The sequence below is a fragment of the Eleutherodactylus coqui genome, chromosome 12 (assembly GCF_035609145.1).
Source record: "Eleutherodactylus coqui strain aEleCoq1 chromosome 12, aEleCoq1.hap1, whole genome shotgun sequence".
Classification (NCBI taxonomy): Eukaryota; Metazoa; Chordata; class Amphibia; order Anura; family Eleutherodactylidae; genus Eleutherodactylus; species Eleutherodactylus coqui.
The window spans coordinates 87008978-87027884 of record NC_089848.1 but is presented as its reverse complement, the minus strand read 5'-3'; the positions used below and the strand labels follow the sequence as shown (position 1 = coordinate 87027884).

The 18907-nt window shown below is 39.5% G+C and overlaps 1 protein-coding gene across 1 annotated transcript; it reads left to right on the top strand.

Moving 5' to 3' along the window:
• The first annotated feature begins 10941 nt into the window (after positions 1 to 10941).
• DLX5 (distal-less homeobox 5) lies at positions 10942 to 17619 on the top strand. Its single transcript, XM_066584564.1, has 3 exons — positions 10942 to 11526; positions 15793 to 15977; positions 16890 to 17619. Exons 1-3 carry the CDS (start codon positions 11154 to 11156, stop codon positions 17220 to 17222), a joined length of 891 nt encoding a protein of 296 aa, XP_066440661.1. The 5' UTR covers positions 10942 to 11153; the 3' UTR covers positions 17223 to 17619.
• Positions 17620 to 18907: the final 1288 nt, after the last annotated feature.

Here is an 18907-nt window from a genome sequence, read left to right as displayed (position 1 = left end):
AACCCCTTACATGCCACAATCATAGCATCTATAGTATCTAAGAGGATGACAGGGGGAGGCTGCTTCTGTCACCCATTAGCAATGTGATTGCAAGGTTCCAATGGGTTCCCATGGCAGCCAGAGGCCTGAATAAGACCTCTATGTCTGACATATAATTTAGCCTACTAGACCCTCCCTTTGCCTAATAGGCTAATGTCAGAGGCATGGTAGAATGCACTACATAAGTAATGCAGTGTATTATCCTAGCAATTAAACAATTATATCTTCAAGCTCCCTTGAGGGACTATAGCAGTGTAAAAAAAACGTTCAATAAAGTTTAATTTTTTTTTTAATTATCCAGTTTGAAAAATACATATTTTTCAACACAAAAAGCATTTTTAAGTGGATAAAATACCAACAAAAATGTTTTTAAAAAATCACATAATAGGTATTACCGAATTTGTAGTGACCCAACAGTGAAAATATTTTCACCAACCAAAACTTCTTAGGACAGCGCCTCATGGAAAGTAACCAGGTTGATTGCAGTCAAGGACTTTGCATCAGGAATACCTGTCACAGTTGTGCATATGCAGAGGAGTGCTGCGTATGGAGGAAACACGCTGTCCCGGGGGACATCCAGTGGAGAGCTAAAGCAAGAAGGAGCTAACTGGAGAACAGCCAGCCCCAGGATAAAATGAAAACTGGAAAGAAAGAAAGAAAAGAAACCCCTGCGCTCAGAGTGTCCCGGTATAAATACCGGCACCAGGAGACGGTCAGATACGGATCAAAAGGCTATAAGTATTTAGAAATTGTGGACAGTGAAAAACAGGTCAGAGAAATAAATAAATACTGATTTATTCAGTGAAAAACATTTGCACTTGGATATTCCACATCTATAGACCCCCCACATGCTGGTTAAATAGAGGGGGCATGGATTTGGTAACATCCAGGGATTTCGGACAAGAAGGTGCCAGGATGTTTTTGAGGTTGCGGCCCTTATGGAAGATGACTTGGGGTTTGAGAGTGATCCCATCAACTAGAAAGAGGTCACCCTTTTAAATAGCCCAACGTTTGTTGAGAATGTTTCTAACTGAAGTGTGGTGAGCATCGAATTGGGTTATGAAGAGATTTCTAGAGTCAAATGGTACCATAGCAGACCACTGGGAATCAATGACTCTAGGTTCTGAAAGGGCCCTATGGTATGATGAGTTGACTAAAGCTTTGGGATACCCTTTTTCGTCAAAGCATCTGATCAGGATTTAAGGACTGATCCTTAAAATGATGATCCTTCCACTGATAAACAGTTCTTCCTCAGTCTTCTTAATTGGCCGTAGGGTATGTTTCTTTTCCACTATTTAGCGTCACAGCTCTTAAAATTCAAATAGCTGTTTGCGTCCACTTTCTTGAAGTGGGTTTTGGTCAGTGTGGAACCATTATGAATGAAGATCTCTAGGTCTACAAAGACAATATTTTCTTTACTGGAAGTGCCAGTGAATGTAAGCCCCCAGGTGTTGTTACTGAGAGTTTCAGTAAAGGTAAGCAGATCCTCTTTAGTCCTGTCCAAATGATCAGGATGTCATCTATGAACCTGTGATGAAATATTATATGGGAGTCCTGTATTTCCGACTCAAAGGCCCCCATATACAGATTTGCATAACTGGGGGCGAATTTGGCCCCCATGGTGGTCCCACAAGTCTGCAAATGAAACTGCTTGTTGTAGGTGAAATAATTATTGTGAAGTGCAAAATTGATGGATTTGAGTATGAACAGTTTTTGATGGAATGGCCTGAGAGGATCAGCATTTAGAAACTTCTTCACAACATTGATCCTATCCAGATGTGGGATATTGGTATAAAGGAAAGTGACATCAAGGGTGACCAGAAAGTCCTTCAAAGCAACATCATTTAACTTCTTTAAATAAATAATTTTATTGTGAGAAAGTAGTAAAAAAAAATAAAGAATATCTATATAAACTTGGTATGCCAATAATCGTGTTGATTTAGATAAGAATGTTATGATTAGAGATGAGCGAGCACCAAAATGCTCGAGAGCTGCTGCCGGCCGCTCCATTGAAAACAATGGTCTGCCGGCAACCCTGCATTGTTTTTCATGGAAGGGCTTTACATATAAGCCCTTCCCTGAAAAATAAGGATTTTAGTGTAAAAAATAAAAAAAAAATTTAAAAAAACGTACCTATCCGCTGCTGCCATGTCCACCGCTGGGATGAAGAACACATCTGCCGCATGCGGCAGATGTTTCCTTCATCCCCGCTACTAAAATGAGTTCCCTGCTGCTACATCTGCCACATCTGTGACAGATACAGCAGAGGAATTCTTCAATTCTCAACGGCAGCTGTCATACATAACAGCTGCGGTAGAGAATCCAGCTGCTGGCACCCATCATTAGATTTCAGGGAAGGGCTTTAAATATAAGCCCTTCCCTGAAAAACTAGTAATAGTAGTTAAAAAAACAAAAAAAATTGATACTCACCTCCCTTCAGCTGCCGGGGCTCAGCCGCGTCTTCTCCTTGCTGTCCCCGACTCTGTAGTGCTGATCTATCAGCAGGCGGGGATTTAAAATCCCCGCCTGCTGAAAGAATTGATTGTGATTTACTGAAGCGCTCAGCCAATCACAGGCAGCTCTCGCCTGTCATTCATTTGGCGAGACAGCTGCGGTAGGGAATTGAAGAATAAAAACAAAACAATAGCGGGATTCCTGGTAAGTGTTTCTATCTCCCTCCCAAAAATTGCAGTAAAAGTTATAGAACACATAATATATACCTCAAAGTGGTTCCATTAAAAAATACAACTCGTCCCCTAAATACAGCTATATCAACAAGTTATGGCTCTTGTAATGCAACAATGAAAATTGTTTGGTCCTTAAGGCACAAAATAGGCTGGTGATTAAGGATTAATGGCTTGTTCACGTGGTCATAGAATTCATGCAGCTGTTAGCTGCGCAGAAAATTGCAACTCTACCAACTGTCTGAACACACAATTTTTCCCGGCTGAAATCCTAAACTTCAGTCATGATCTTTGCAGGAGGAAAGGGAGGGAATGAAAATATGCATTGCTAAAGAAAGAGATAAGGGGACTCCCTGGGGCTTCCCTTCATCTCCCCAGGGGGTTCCCTTCATCACAGTGCCACTGGAGGGGTTCCCCTACAGGGGAGATGAAGGAATTCCCCAGCAGCATGGCTGGAGGAGTTCCCATGCAGGGGAGATGGAGGAATTCCCCCAAATCCCTTCATCTCCCCTCCAGGGGAACCCCTTCTGCCATGCTGCTCGGGAACTCGATCATCTCCCTTTGCCGGCAGGCTCGCATAGTCTCCCATAGGAGCCTATGGAGACTTCTGTGCTTTGCGCACCAAAGATAGGTCAGGACCTATATTTTTGCACAGAATGGAATTTCACTCGCTGATGTGCTATCCTTTTAGGTGATCTCTCTTTTTTGCGCAGCTAAAATTCCTTCATCTGAACGTTTCCATAAGAAATCATTGTTTTTAATAGTCGCGTTTTTTTGCGCATGTACAGTAAGTTGGCTGTGCAAATTCCCTTGTGTGAATGAGCCCTAAGGGACTGGCTGGACCGGGACTGCCTATCCAACTTGTTGCTTATTCAATTTGGCAATTAGATAGCTGTTTAAAGGGAACCTGTAATTAACTCTAAGCACCATAAACTAAGTTATGGTGCTTATAGTTTAGGGGACGTGGAGTCCTGGAGCCTCTTTTTATACTCACCTGTTCCTGCAGTGTCCCCCAGCGAAGTCAGAGCATGCACGGCCAGCGTGACTCTTTTCAGAAGGCAGTGCATGTGTCCTTCCATTCATCTCAGTTTAGTTCTAATTTGGCCTTCAGTTGAGTAGTCTGCAAATACCAGCAGACTCAGTCAGACGATGACTATAGGAGCCTTTACATGGGGCGACTATCGGGCAAATAATCACACGAAAGAGCAAATTGAAATGATAGTCGTTCAGTGTCAACATGGCCACTGATAGGGGACAAGTGATGTCAGAAGTTGTTTCTATTCAGGTTTCCAAAAAATGAGTCACTGGTTGATAGAAAGTCATCCGGGGTTAAGTCCCACTCATTCATACTTATGAACGAGTTTGTATGGAGATCCCCACTATCAGCAATAACTTGGCAGATACCTAATGAACAATCAGCACTGTATGTAAAAGTAAACTAACGACTGTGGTTCGTACACTTCAACGACTTTTCTGAGCGACCACCTGACCGAAAGTTGCTCCGTGTAAAGGTGCCATAAGCCGCTGAGCACTCATCCTTTTTGTCTACGTGGGCAGATGATGACTTTTTGTGAATGTTTGTCCCCTTATTGCTATCATTCGTTGGTCGCATGTCATACTATTTACACGGGGAAATGAGCAGCCGACAAGTCAGCATTTCTCTGCTCTCAAGTGAGACAATCAACCAATGAGTGACCATTTGCTCATTTGTCAGCTGATCATTGTCACATTTACCCAGCTCAATAAGGTCCTTACTAGGCTGCAACCTGGCATTGTGCACTATCTGGGACCATGTTAGTGGAAGCTCAGCAGCCAGTCTGGCAGATGGCTTGCATTAGCACTCACATCACGAGACACACCTTGTCTTATTGATCAAGTTTCTAAAAACAGATGTAGATAGATTAGTCAGATACAAGAATGGCCTTAGTTATGTGGAACCCCTGTGGTTGTGCAGGGTGCCAGCCACTAGCTTGTAGGGGGCACCAGGCAGGTGTTGGCTGAGGGCATTCTCCCTCTTTAGGTCTATATGGTAGATCATCTCCTTCCTCTATGAGGCAGTATGTTGTGCAACTAAATAAATCATCATCTTTCTGGCTTTGTCTCCTTCCCTCTGATGTTCCAAAGTGCCAGTGTCAGCCCATCGGTGACATTGCATCTAGGTACTGAGGTTGGTTTGTGCTTTATTTATATTCTGAGTTTGGTTCTGGCCCTGTATTTATGTTATAAGCTTGGTTCTGGTCCTGCATTGATGTAATGAGATGGTTTCTGGTAATTTATGTATGTATTGGGCTTGGTTCTAGTGCTGTATCATGTTATGAGCTTGATTCTGGAGTCGTATTTCTGTTATGATCTTGGTTCTGGTACTTTGTTATGTTGATTCTGGTACAGTATTTATTCACTGAGCTGTTCTGGTGTGGAAATCTTGTGCTATTTTGTTGCTTTCTCCACAAGCAGAATACAGGCAGGCTGCATATCAGTGCAATATATAGTGGGTTTTTTTCTTCTGGGGGTGCAACAAAATTCCACAGAGGGGCCATCTAGCCTAAATTCAGCGACAGATAGATAGATAGATAGATAGATAGATAGATAGATAGATAGATAGATAGATAGATAGATAGATTCCTGAAGTTTATAGACCCTGTACTTACAAAAGTTACCAAAAGTAACTTTTACAAAAGTTACCAATTCAATGTCATAAGCATGCAGGTTACTATATTGAGAGAGTCTATCTATGATGGGAGATTCTATATAATTTCCTCCCGAACGTCTGGTTCTGGTCCAGATGACATCTCAGATCATTCTATATTATTAAATCGTAAATTCAAATACCATCTAAAAAGTCAGAAATAGGAAGAACACAATCCCCACTCTGTCCACTAGGTGGAGCTCCGGCTGCATAGTAACTGTACATCTCAGCCACAGAGAAATCAGTCTTCTACGTGTCACTGCTGAGTGTAACTCAGGAAGGATAGTGACAGCTTAAGGATATAGAAGTTTAACATGACTTTTAACGCATTCTAATAACTTTCTGTGCCACCGTTTATTTATACGTTTAATTGTTTTACAATGGGTTCTGTTGTGTTAAGATAAGAAAACAATACTTCTTAATGGCTTAAGATAAGACGCAGAACATGATCATAATCAAGTTAAAATTTGCTGCATCTGTACATGTGAATATGACTGGCCACTTCTATCCATCCTGCCAGGCTCCAGGCCCGGTGTACTGAGCACTACATGGGCATGGAAGGCATTGTCCTCTACAGTGACCAAGATCTAAAGGATGAACAATGCCGACGGTGTAGCTCTGCAGATCCGCCTGGGAATCCTGCAACATGCTGCAGACCGGATTTACTGAAACTGACTCACAACAGTCCGAAGTGTCTGCAGCATGAGAATAGCCATATCTTAGGTCTCAGACCATCAAGCTGCATCCTAGTGACTCCTCTGCATCCTCTAGCCACCCCCTTGAATGGAATAGAGGATATCTCATAATATAAGGGTACTTTTAAATGGGATGACTGTTTGGCACTTAAGCACCCAACAGCCATCCCAACGACTGTCCCTCCTGTGCTTTCACAGAGAAGCAATAGTCCTTCCAGCCACCCGCCTCCATTCACTGTGAACAGGCAGTCATTGAAAGATGAACTGCCTATTTATACAGAGTAACCGGCTAGTCGCTTCAACTAGCCGCTAGTGAGCGATTTCCCGCTCAGTATTCTGTTGGGCCCTGCATTTACACAGGTAGACTATCACTGGAGATCGCTCGTTTGAACGATTTTCCGTCCGATAGCCCCCTGTCTCAAAGTATCTTAAGTCAACGAAGTCCAGCATACAACTATTCCATGCTGGAACTTGTAGTCCCTGACTTGAACACTAGTATGGAGAACAGTATTTCTCTAGTTCTGCGGAAAGTATCTTGGCCTTTCCGTATTTTTACAACTGCTTGGATAGACTTAGCAGAGCCGAATCTGTCAGATGTAGGAGAAACTAATTTAACATAGCTTCTAGTATTACTTGTGTCTTGCATAGGACTGCAGCTACACCTACTAAGACACAGGAACAGTTACATGGAGACAAGTACTTCAATACTGCCCATACAGTATACCATCCCAGCATCTACATACCGTATATACGGATGTAGTAGAGCTGAATATGTAAACAATAATTAGAACTGCAATGCTATGGGAAATCATAATGGGTAAGATCACTTGAGTTGTGCCAAATTGTTCTACATCTATACATAAACTGAGTTTTCAGATTCCAAGCCTATGGTACTTGTAACACAGTTATACTAATAAAATACACAATAACTACTATGATGTAACAATATATCCATCTGCACTAAAAACAAACAAACAAGTGTAATGTATTTGTAAATCTAGAAGGGGGGGGGAGGACTCTATGGAGAGAAGTGCTCTGTTATACACCAATTAAACTGGGCAGACTTTTTGGGTCAAAACTGCCTATTTCTATAGAATTTGCTTCTATAAAACTTGCAGCGCTTCTTTGTGCCGCTGTAGTTCTACTTCAGTCTGTTCTGCGCCAACCACCACATGAGAAGCAGCTTGGAAGACTGGAGTCCGGGGACGTCTGCGCCGAGGCGCATATTTTGGCACATAGCCTTTACTTTAATTATTAGCTAAGACTAATGAGGATATATGTGTATATGTCTTTTCATCGCTGACATCCTACTGGACATTCCTGATCCCTACGCGTTGTACTCCTCACTACATTGAATGGAGGTGTTAAGGGAACAGACCTAATATGTTCATTAAATCGCCCTAATATCTATTCTGGTCTGATTAGATCTGGTATTGGAAGTAGAAACGTTGTGGAGGGGATCTGATCATTTATCTTAGCATGGCAAGGTAAATTGGAAGAGCATGTGACTATCAGTGACGCAGCGCTCATATATCGGTCGCTTGGCATGTGTTTACACTGAACAATAATTGGGTAGTTTTGATCGCTCATTGGAACATAACCGAGCCTCTAGTCAACCTTCTGCCGCTGCTTTCTATTCAGCAAATCCTTACGATGCCAATTTATATGAAAGGACTTGTAGCGGATGATGTTTAGAAGACGGCAAGAAAAGAATCCAACATTTATAAAATCACGGCTTTATTGAGACATATTAAAATCCCAACAGGAAGGACATACAATGGCATGACAATACGCAGCTAGATAGTCGCGCCATTGTATGTCCTTCCTGTTGGGATTTTAATATGTCCCAATAAATCTGTGATTTTATAGATGTTGGATCCGTTTCTTGCTGTCTTCTGCAAGTGATTCTGGTCAGGTCGGTGCATCCTGCTGGTGAACCGGTTCGTTTTTAATGAATGATGATGTTTAGGTCCGCCTGAAAGATCCAATCAGCGATAATCTAATAATATATAGCTGATCATTCGGTTGCTGCACGCGTTTACACCTACCAGATAGCGTACAAATCACTTGATCTAACGATTCTTCGCACGATAATCATGAGAGGGCCTTTAGGCTGAATGAATCAGGGAGGGGAGTAAAGGAACAAGAGTATCAGTGCAGGAGAAGACAAGTCCTCTGTTTGAGACACTTCTTTATGAACTAGGCGACGCATTTCCATGCTGGAACGGCACCTTCGTCTGGCCTAAAAAAACAGTGCATAGTATTTAAAAGCCACGGGCAGGACGGCGGGTGACGTCACAACCACATGTGACAGCTGTCACGTGTCTCCAGTTAACGGAAGGAAGAAAGATTATGAATTAATTAAGATGATAAATAACAGGGATGATCGGAAAAAAAATACAGACTGCGCAATTTGTTACATTTCAAAGAAAAGAACAGAAACCTAACGGAATGAAAGCAAATGGAACCATTTGCATTCCGTTTTTAAAAACCCCATTGAAATCAATCATAATTAAAAATGGATTCATTCTATTCCGTTCTAATTCCTTCTTTCTGCTCCAAAAAAACGGAAAGCTAAAACGGAGATTAAACGCTCCCATTTAAATCAATGCGGATTGCACTGGATCGGTTTTTTCCCCGTTTTTCTGCTCTTAGGACGGAAAAGGGGAATGGAAAATGAAACGCTAATGTGAGCCCAGCCTATCATCTGTGTTATTTATCATCTCATTCAATCTATGATCTCCTCCTTCTTCATTCTATCAATTGGTGACATGTGACAGCTGTCACATGCTGTTGTGACGTCACCTGCCGTCTTGCCCGCGGCTTTTAAATATTTTGCACTGTTTTTTTAATCGTGTCAAAGGCCAGATGAAGGTATCATTGTGGCACAGAAACACTTAGCCTGGTTAATAAAGAGGTATCCCCAATAGAGGATTTGTCTTCTCCTGTATAGCACCCTGGCACTCCTGTTCTTTTCCTCTCATCCCTGATTAATTCTTCACACGTCGGCGTCCATCACAGGAGAGGCAGCTGCTGTTTTACAGGCTCATAGTGTGTTCTGTCGCAGTACTAATACTCCATGTATTAATATTCCCATTCTGCAATAGGCCTATCTCTGTTTCTTTTTTCTATTTGATTGCAGTATTAGACTGAAGACACACATTCCGTTTTTCATGCAGTTTTTGGAGCCAAAGCCATGAGCGGATCCAGCAGGAAGGAGATGCATGAGGATGCGTTGACATATTGCTGATATGCTGCAGATTTTGATGCAGCAAATGTCATTCCTTCAATTTGAGTTCATTTGAAAAGGTGAAATCTACAGCAGATCTTTACCAAAATTTGCAGTCAATCAGTTATGTGTGAACGCTCCCTAAGTCTTTCCTTTATATTTCCCAATCCTTTTGTCTCCAATTCTGGCTTTGGCGCAAAAAGACTGCATCAAAAACGCACCAAAAACTCCAAGTATGATTCCAGACTTCTAATTACTACTTCTACTTTTTCATTATTAGTAGATTATCCTACTATTCTTCTTCTTCTTTCTGTATGTGTTACTACTGCTCTAGCTAACTGTTACATTAACCACTCCAATGGAAGAATGAGTAGTGCTGGTTCTATACTAATAGTAGTGTTACTACTGCTGTTTTACCCATACATATATCATTACTACTACTTCTAGTATTATTTCATTATTAGTAGGTTGTCCTGCTATTACTATTTCTATAGATATTACTACTCTAATTGATATTAGTAGTGCTGGTACTGAACTAGTAATAGTAACATTATTACTACTACTGTTTTGCCTATACTATTATTACTACTACCGTGTTTCCCTGAAAATAAGACAGTGTCTTATATTAATTTTTATTCAAAAAGGTTTAACTTTTTTTACATGTATAGCTGCCTGGACACTATTTAAATTGACTTTTTTAATTAACTGTTAGCAGGGCTTAATTTTGGAGTAGGGCTTATATTTTAAGCATCCTCAGAAAGCCTGAAAAATAATTTTGCATCCTCAAAAATTCTGGAAAATCATGCTATGTCTTATTTTCAGGGTATGTCTTATTTTCAGGGAAACAGGGTACTTGTATTTTCAGCGTTACTAATATTAGAATTATTACTATTTCTATTCTCTTTACTATTTTTACTGTATTATTGTAATGGTTCTACCACGTTTTCTTTATAGGAAGCTATGAACTTTTTTTTACTATTGCTATTGCCTTTGGTACTATTATTGTCCTTATTACTACTATATTATATTATTGTCTTTACTCGTTTTAGTTCTTTCTTCTACTGTTATTGTGATAAACTGTAACTGCAAGTGTGATCATTTCATTAGTATTTGTGCTTTTTTCACTATTCTCACTATTGTTGCTACACTTAATATCCTATCCCTACCATTAATAATAATACTATTATCTTTTGCTATTATTGTATTATTATTACTAGTGATATTGTTATTGTTGTGGTTAGTACTAACAGTATGCCTCCTGTACTATTATATACTGCATTAGGTCATGATTGCTGTGACCTTTGTGCACCAGGTGAGCAGTTTGTGATTTCTTGTGGATCACTTGTTGATTCTCTGCTGGGTAATACACACTTAGGGTCCAGGGAAGTCACTTGGATATGTGTATTTCTTATTGGTAAAAGTCCCTTACTTGTTGTTGTTGTAGTTGTTGTGCAGCTTTGTTGCTCTGAACTAGTTGGACGGGTTATAGGGTGTTGCTGTCGCTTGTGATCCTCTGGCCAATGGCACCAGATCCACCCTGCTGTGCGTAAGAGTGCAATTATGGATTTAACCAAGCCTATAGTGAGCCCCAGCCAGCAGTGTCTGCACACTCAGCCAGTCACAGTGTCTCCTCCTGCCTCCCCACCACCGCCTCCTCCTCCTCCTGCTGCTGCTGCTGAGGGATCACTAAGGAAGCCTCCTCAGACTCTCACTCACTATTATAGAGACAGCTCCAGCTTAGGGTATGGAGGCCTGATCCTCACTGTGGAGAGAGACAGAGAGAGACCCCCAGCATCCTTATCATCCAGGAGCACCAGAGTATGACAGGAGTCTATGAAAGAAGGGTCCCAACCATCAGAACCAGTGACTTCCACTCTTCCTTCCAGGCTCCCAACATCATGCATCATCCATCCCAGGATTCTCCCACTTTACCTGAGTCCTCAGCCACAGATTCTGGCTATTACAGCCCAGGAGGGGCTGCAGCACACTCGCACCATGGCTACTGCTCACCCACCTCTGCCAGTTATGGGAAGGCTCTCAATGCTTATCAGTACCAGTATCATGGAATGAGTGGATCTGCTGGGAGCTACGCTGCCAAAGCCTATTCAGAATACAGCTATGGGAGCCCCTACCACCCTCACCACCAGTACAGCGGGGCTTATAACAGGGTGCAGCCCCCAAGTACCCAACCAGGTAAGAAGGGGCATGAGCTGGGGCGCAGGGAGTCACTCTGGAATGTTGGCACACCAGTGCTGGGCATGCCCCCTCCTGGGCAGGGTGTCTGCGCTGCTGGCTATTCGTGGCTGCGGTTCTCTCTAGCCATAAATGTGTCTCTGTCTCTTCCTTCAAGGTTTTATCTCCATAACCGAGGCGCCGCCAGTCAGCACCAGAGCAAACCACAAAAACTATTTCCAAAGAGCAGAAGGAAAACAAAAGCAAATAAGAGTCTCACAGATTATACCCAGCAGGGATCCCTAGCACAGAGGGCAGCCATGCCAACTGTGCCCTTAATATTATACCCAGAAAAGATCGGGTGAGAAGAATAACTGCATCACTATTATACCTTGCACAGATCCAGAACACAGGGGACAGCAATATCAATTGTTCCTCAATATTATACCTAACAGGCATCCAAGTCACAGGGAACTGTCAATACTAACTGTGCCCCTAATATTATACCCAACAATGATTTGTGGCAGAGGGAGTAGCAATAATAACTGTGCCCCTAACATTATACCCAGTAACGATCTGTGGCATTAGGGACCGCATCATGATACTCAGCGGACATCAGGGGGGCAGAAATACTAACGGTGCCCATAATATTATACCCAGCAATAATGCAGGGCATTAGAGTTATCAATACCTACTGTGCCCCTACCAATATGATATAGAGAGGAGAGAGCATCCAATTAACAAATGCAACCACTCTGGTGCCTAGACGCATCTATTTCCTATCTTCTTTCTTTCTATCTATCTATCTATCTATCTATCTATCTATCTATCTATCTATCTATCTATCTATCTATCTATCTATCTATCTATCTATCTATCTATCTATCTATCTATCTATCTATCTATCTATCTTATATCCCATCTGGCATGATCTATCTAGCTTATATCCAATCTGGCATGCACCGATATCTGCAGAGTATCTTTCTAAGGTACATATAATTTTGGAGTACCGGTTTTTGGTTTTCGGGTATTTTAACATTTCGGGTGCTGTTTCTGTGGGTTGCTATTATATATTTCAGTAGTGGGGCAGTGGTTTAAAAATATTATGAAGGTTAGTAAGGTCTGATATAATATTTTGGGGGTCATTGTGTTCTGATATATTATTTTGGGGGTCAATATGGTCTGTTATATTATATTGGGGGTCATTGTGGTCTTCTATTATCACATTTTGGGGGTCATTGTGGTCTGATGTGATAATATTCCAAAATATTGAAGGTGGTATTACTGTGGTTTGATAGATGATATAGTATTTGGGGGTCACTGTGGTTTTGGGAGCATTTTCTGGTATATGTATTGGTACATGTGTATTTTAGGAAGCTCATGTCGGGGGAATATGTGATGAGTTATTGTGCAAGGGGGTGTTCTGTATGTTGTGGCTTCAGTTTGGGGGGGACTTTACAGCAGTAGGGCCCCCCCTCAGTGACTCGTGAACCGCTGTCTCTGTCTGGCTGGAGCAGAGTGACCGCTGAATGTGGAGATTACAGGGCAGCCAGTCTGGGAGCTTTGATGTGTGTCTGGCCCGGGCTGGGGTTTCCCTTGGATCCCTCTCTATACACATTAAACAGAGTCTGGTGCCTGCTGCTCCGGCTGCCCAGACTCGCTGACCGCAGCCTCCATTCATCCCACAGTGCAGCGCTGTGCACTCTGCTGTCTCCCCAGCCTGGGCACTGCATCATAATACATTATAACACACCACACTGATATAATAGAAGGGATCAAAATAATAATTATACTGTAATGTAATATAACCTACTACACTGTAATAATGTAAACTAATATACTAACCTGCACTGTAATATGCTACACTATACGATTATACTTTCAAGCTATAATGCTTTGATGTAGTGTAATATATTACAATAACTTTCCTGTGATGTAATATAGTCTTCTACTACACTGTAATATTACCAAATACAATGATCTAAAATGTAATATCTCACTCTATACAATTTATAGTCTAACGAAGAGCTCTCTGTAATAATTCCATAAGGTAATGAGATAGATAAAAAACATACTGTATATTTACTTGTATATTATCTATTATACTACACTCATATAACATAATATCATAACGTACTGTAATGTACTACACAGCTAATATAACATCATATAATAATCAGTACTGTAATATATTACATTATATGATAACACTACAATATATTGTGCAGTAATTGTAGTGCAATATATTGCACTTCTATATAGTAATAATTCTATAATGCAATATACAATTATAATGTATTTTATAACATCACAATATTATAACTTATTATACAATCCTGTTCTTCAATATTACTGTATATTATAACAAATAAAATGCATTCCACCACTATAATTTACTATATTTTGTTTTTATTACATATATCCTGAATATTATGCCTACACTCAAAAAAAATAAATGATAATATAATGCATTCTTGTGCTACACTGTAATATAAGCGAAAACAATAATCTATACTGTAATATATTGTTGTATGCAATTATACAATATTAGTTTAATGTAGTGCTTTATGTAATAATCCCATAAGGTAAAAAAAGATAAGATAAAAAATTACTATAAATATACTACACTAATATAATATAATAACCTGTACTGTAATATACTACATTGATATAACAATACAGTCACCTAAACTGTAATTTACTACACTGCACAACAATACTACAACATGTTGTGCAAAAACTGTAGTACAATGTATTGCATTTATTCTATAGTATGATGTATTAGTATGAACTACATACCATTAGATGAATGCAATGTATTGCATTTCTATATAGTAATAATTCTATAAAGTAATATACATTTATACTATATTTTACAACATCACTATATTATAATTTATTACACTCCTATTCTGTAATATATTACTTTATACTCTGACAAATTAAATGTATTCCACTGCTATAATTTTCTATATGTGTATAACATACTTTCTGAATATTATAGCTTCAATCTAAAAAATTAATGATAATATAGAATATTCTTATACTGCACTGCAATGTAAACGAATGCAATAATCTATACAGTAATATATTGCTCTATACGATGATTCAGTAATAGTTTAATGTAGAGCTTTCTGTAATAATTCCAAAAGGTATTCAGATAAAAAGTACTATAATATACTGCACTGATATAATATAATAACCAGCACTGTCATCTACTACACTGATATAATATAATAACCTGTTCTATAATATACTACACTGTACAATAATACCACAACATATTGTGCAAGAATTGTAGTACAATGTATTACATTTGTTCTATAGTATAATGTATTATGATAAACTATGTTACAGATACTGAAATAGTAGTAATTCTATATAGTAATATACAATTATACTTTATTTTACGACATCACTACATTTTAATTTATTGTACAATCCTATTCTGTAATATATTTCTCTAATATAGATTAAATGCATTGCCCCGATATCATTTACTATATTTTGTCCTTATAATATATATCCTTATTATTATGCCTACACTCTAAACAATAAACGATACCATAGTGTGCTTTAAAAAACCTTAATGTCTTCTAGTGTAATAGACTAATTTAGTATAACAACATAATGTATTGCTATACACATTTAATAAACTGCTCTAATGTAATATGCTATACGGTATTATAATATACTGATATAACGTAAGACCCACTCGTCATGTACTATACTGACTTGTAGTAAACATTTACAAAAAGTATGTACATTAATATAATGTATAAAACCTCTCTTACTTACTATACTATATTAATTCGTAGTGCTATACTATAATATAATATTCTATGCTGATATAATGTAACACACTAAAATGTGCTATACTATAATATCATGTAAAAAAATGTAGTATAATATAAAATACCGTTTTACTACAACATACTATATCGTTCTATAATGTAATGAACAATTTTGTAATATAGGATATTATACTGCTATTATAGCCTGCAGTATAATCTAATACATCATACTTATACAGTCTGCTCTATTTTTGTTATATACATTCATATATCATACAATACTGCACTGTACTGTAATATAACGTACTGTAGCATAAATTTGACACTACTCCCAATGTCATTTACTTGTATACCTTTCTACTCATCCTTTAATATATATCTTTTTATTATCATTATTTCATATGATTAGTCTCAGTGCTCTCTGTAATATTCCTGCTCTTTCACTGACGATATATTATCATCCCTCACACATATTTAACTCTTATTTCCCCAGAAAAAGAAGTGGCAGAGCCGGAGGTGAGGATGGTGAATGGAAAACCAAAGAAGATTAGAAAACCCCGAACCATCTATTCTAGTTTTCAACTGGCAGCTTTACAGAGGAGGTTCCAGAAGACCCAGTACCTGGCACTGCCGGAGCGGGCTGAGCTGGCTGCCTCCCTGGGCCTCACACAGACACAGGTAGGGGGATCCTAAATGCTTGCGATGTAGCAGAGCTGAATGGGTTATTTTGTGCTTTCAGAGCAATATTTGTTAAGGATAGATGGAAATGGTAACATTTTAATGCTAAAAGGGGGAAGATAGAATTGATACATAACTATAAAATATAGTATTAATAAAGCAGCCAGTAGAAACCAATAGTAATAAGTTGAGTGGTGAGCTCTATACTTTTCTATGTGGTGATATAGCCTATGTGCAGATATAGTATTATAGCAGTACACAGCAGAGCATCCAACAAATAGCCCGTTCTAAATATCCCTGTGTCATCTGCTGCAGCCACCTCTGATCTGCTCAACATGTGCAAAATATTACTGACTTCTTTGCAATCAGATGTAAATGGCTGAAATCAAAGTTGTGGGTTTGTTAGAGATAATTCGAGACAGAGGTTTGTCCAGTACCGGATAATATCATTATTTTAAGAATCTGCATCATCTCTAAGGATACTGCCATATATTCCACTCGTTGTTCAGAGAGTAGATCAATTCCATGTATTTTTATATAAGTGTTGGATTCTGCAATAAATTATATACTAGAGCTGAGTTTGTCACATTTAGTATTTTGTTTTGGCAGGACTAGTTATAATTAACTGTATTATTTCTTTTACTTATTTTTATGTTGTCCATTTTATAGCTCCAATATAAACAAAGATTGTCATCATTAACATGAGTCCCTGACCCCAACGGGGTTCACAAATTAATTCCAAATCTATCAGCATGTTAGATAACAGCACATCTGTTATCTGTTGGGATCGATAGATAGATAATTTTGATACTGATACTAATAATTTGGATACTGATGAATTCAGAAGGCTAATTTTATGCAACTATCCATTTTATTATCATATGACTCCCATCTCTTTCTTTTTCATTATAGGTGAAGATCTGGTTCCAGAACAAGAGATCAAAGATCAAGAAGATCATGAAAAATGGAGAGATCCCCCCAGAGCACAGCCCCAGCTCCAGTGACCCCATGGCCTGCAATTCTCCACAATCCCCTGTGGTATGGGAACCCCAGGGTTCTTCCAGATCTCTCAGCCATCACCCCCATGTACATAGTCACGCCCAAGCCTCCAATAACTCCCCTGCATCCACTTACCTGGAGAACCCCAGTGTTTGGTACCCAGCAGCTAACTCTTTAAGCTCCCACTTACAGAACCACAGCTCCCTACAGCATCCATTAGCGCTGGCGTCTGGGACTCTCTACTGAAGAGCTCACAAACTCTTTATGATCCTATCATTTTTTTGGCTTCGGACAATCCTCCTCTTGATTCCTTGTTATGGAGAAAATACAGACGAATGTATCAGATGGAATTTTTTAAAGCAAAGTATACTGTGTAAAGCTTGTGCATGTAATTTATTGCATTTCAAGGGAACTTTTTGTTGTTTTTTTTGTATTTTTTTTTATTTGATTATTATTATTTTTTTTTTACCGATGGACTTTGACACAAATTTGGACACTATTCTCAATGGTGCCTTCAATCTATGACCTCATTTTTTCCCAGAGAGACTTCTTTTTTTTAATGTTTATTGTACCCCGTGTAAATAAATGTAGATAGAGGAATTAAGCTGTATATTCTGGTTAAATAAAATTATTTCGACCATGAGACATGGTTGTTTGATGGGGAACACATAGGCATGGATGACCTGGTGTCTTGGTTTACTTGTGATGTGCAGATTATAGAATAAATGGGGGGTAAGTGATGGTGGAAATGAACGTGATTGGAAAACTGTGAGTCGGAATTGCATTGCATATCTGGCAATATTTGTGTGCTGTGACCTGCATTATCAGATCAGTTTTGATCACAGGGACAGTTGTGGTTTTTGTAGAGCAGGATCTCAGAATTATTTGCAATAGGTAAATTCGGACAGGCAGCAAGCCGATAGATAAATGTCGGGTCTGCTGAGCTTGGTCGGGATGGGCAGCCGAAGGACTTTGCAAGTCTGCAGAGGAGGTCAGTATAGCCTGCAAGGGTCAGAGGGTCTGTAGAAGAGTCAGAGGACAGGCAAGTGATTCGATGGACATGAGGCTCAGACAGGAGGTGGGGGACAAGTTATGTCGGTAGATCAGGATCTCTGTATAAGGTGCAGCCGAGTCGGCAGGCCATATCAGATATGTAATGCAGCACCTTTATAGAACAGGAAAAAATAAAAAAAAATTATCTTGTTGAGGGATGTTATATGGGTGTTATGTTTTTTTTTTTTTGCAGAATAGAATTGCATTGTATTGTAACAGGGTCAGAAGATATGTCGGTAATGTAATTGATGGGACAATGTCTCATGTCAGCAAAGCAAGACCTTAGCATAGGCTGCAGTGAGGAGTAACATGCAAGTAGGAGAGGGTTAAATATATCAAGACATCAGTATAAGCTGCACTGGATGAACAGGTCATGCATGTTACAAAGGAGGACATGGCATGTCTGCAGAGCAGGATCTCAGGCTAGACTGCATTGGGGACAGAGGACATGTATGTAGAGCAGGGGACTTTCTATTTAAGATCTCAGTATAGACTGCAGGTTGTGTACATGCATGTAACACAGTTATGTCTGCAGAGCAGGATCTCGGTATAGGCTGCAGTGAGGACAGAGAACATGTATGAAGCACAGCAGGGTATGTTCTACTTGCAGATCAGGATCTCTGGATTGGCTGCAGTGAAGATAGGGCATGCATGTAATAGGAGGAAACTTCATGCCTGCAGAGTGGTATCTCAGTATAGGCTGCAGTGAGGACAGAGGACATGTATGTATAACACGGGAGGGTATGTTATATCTGCAGAACATGTATAGACTGTGCTGCAGTACTCGGGGAGGACAAGCATGTAGCAGGAGGAAATGTCATTTACCGAGCAGGATCTCAATGAAGGCTGCAGTAGGGTATGCAAGTTACAGGGGACAT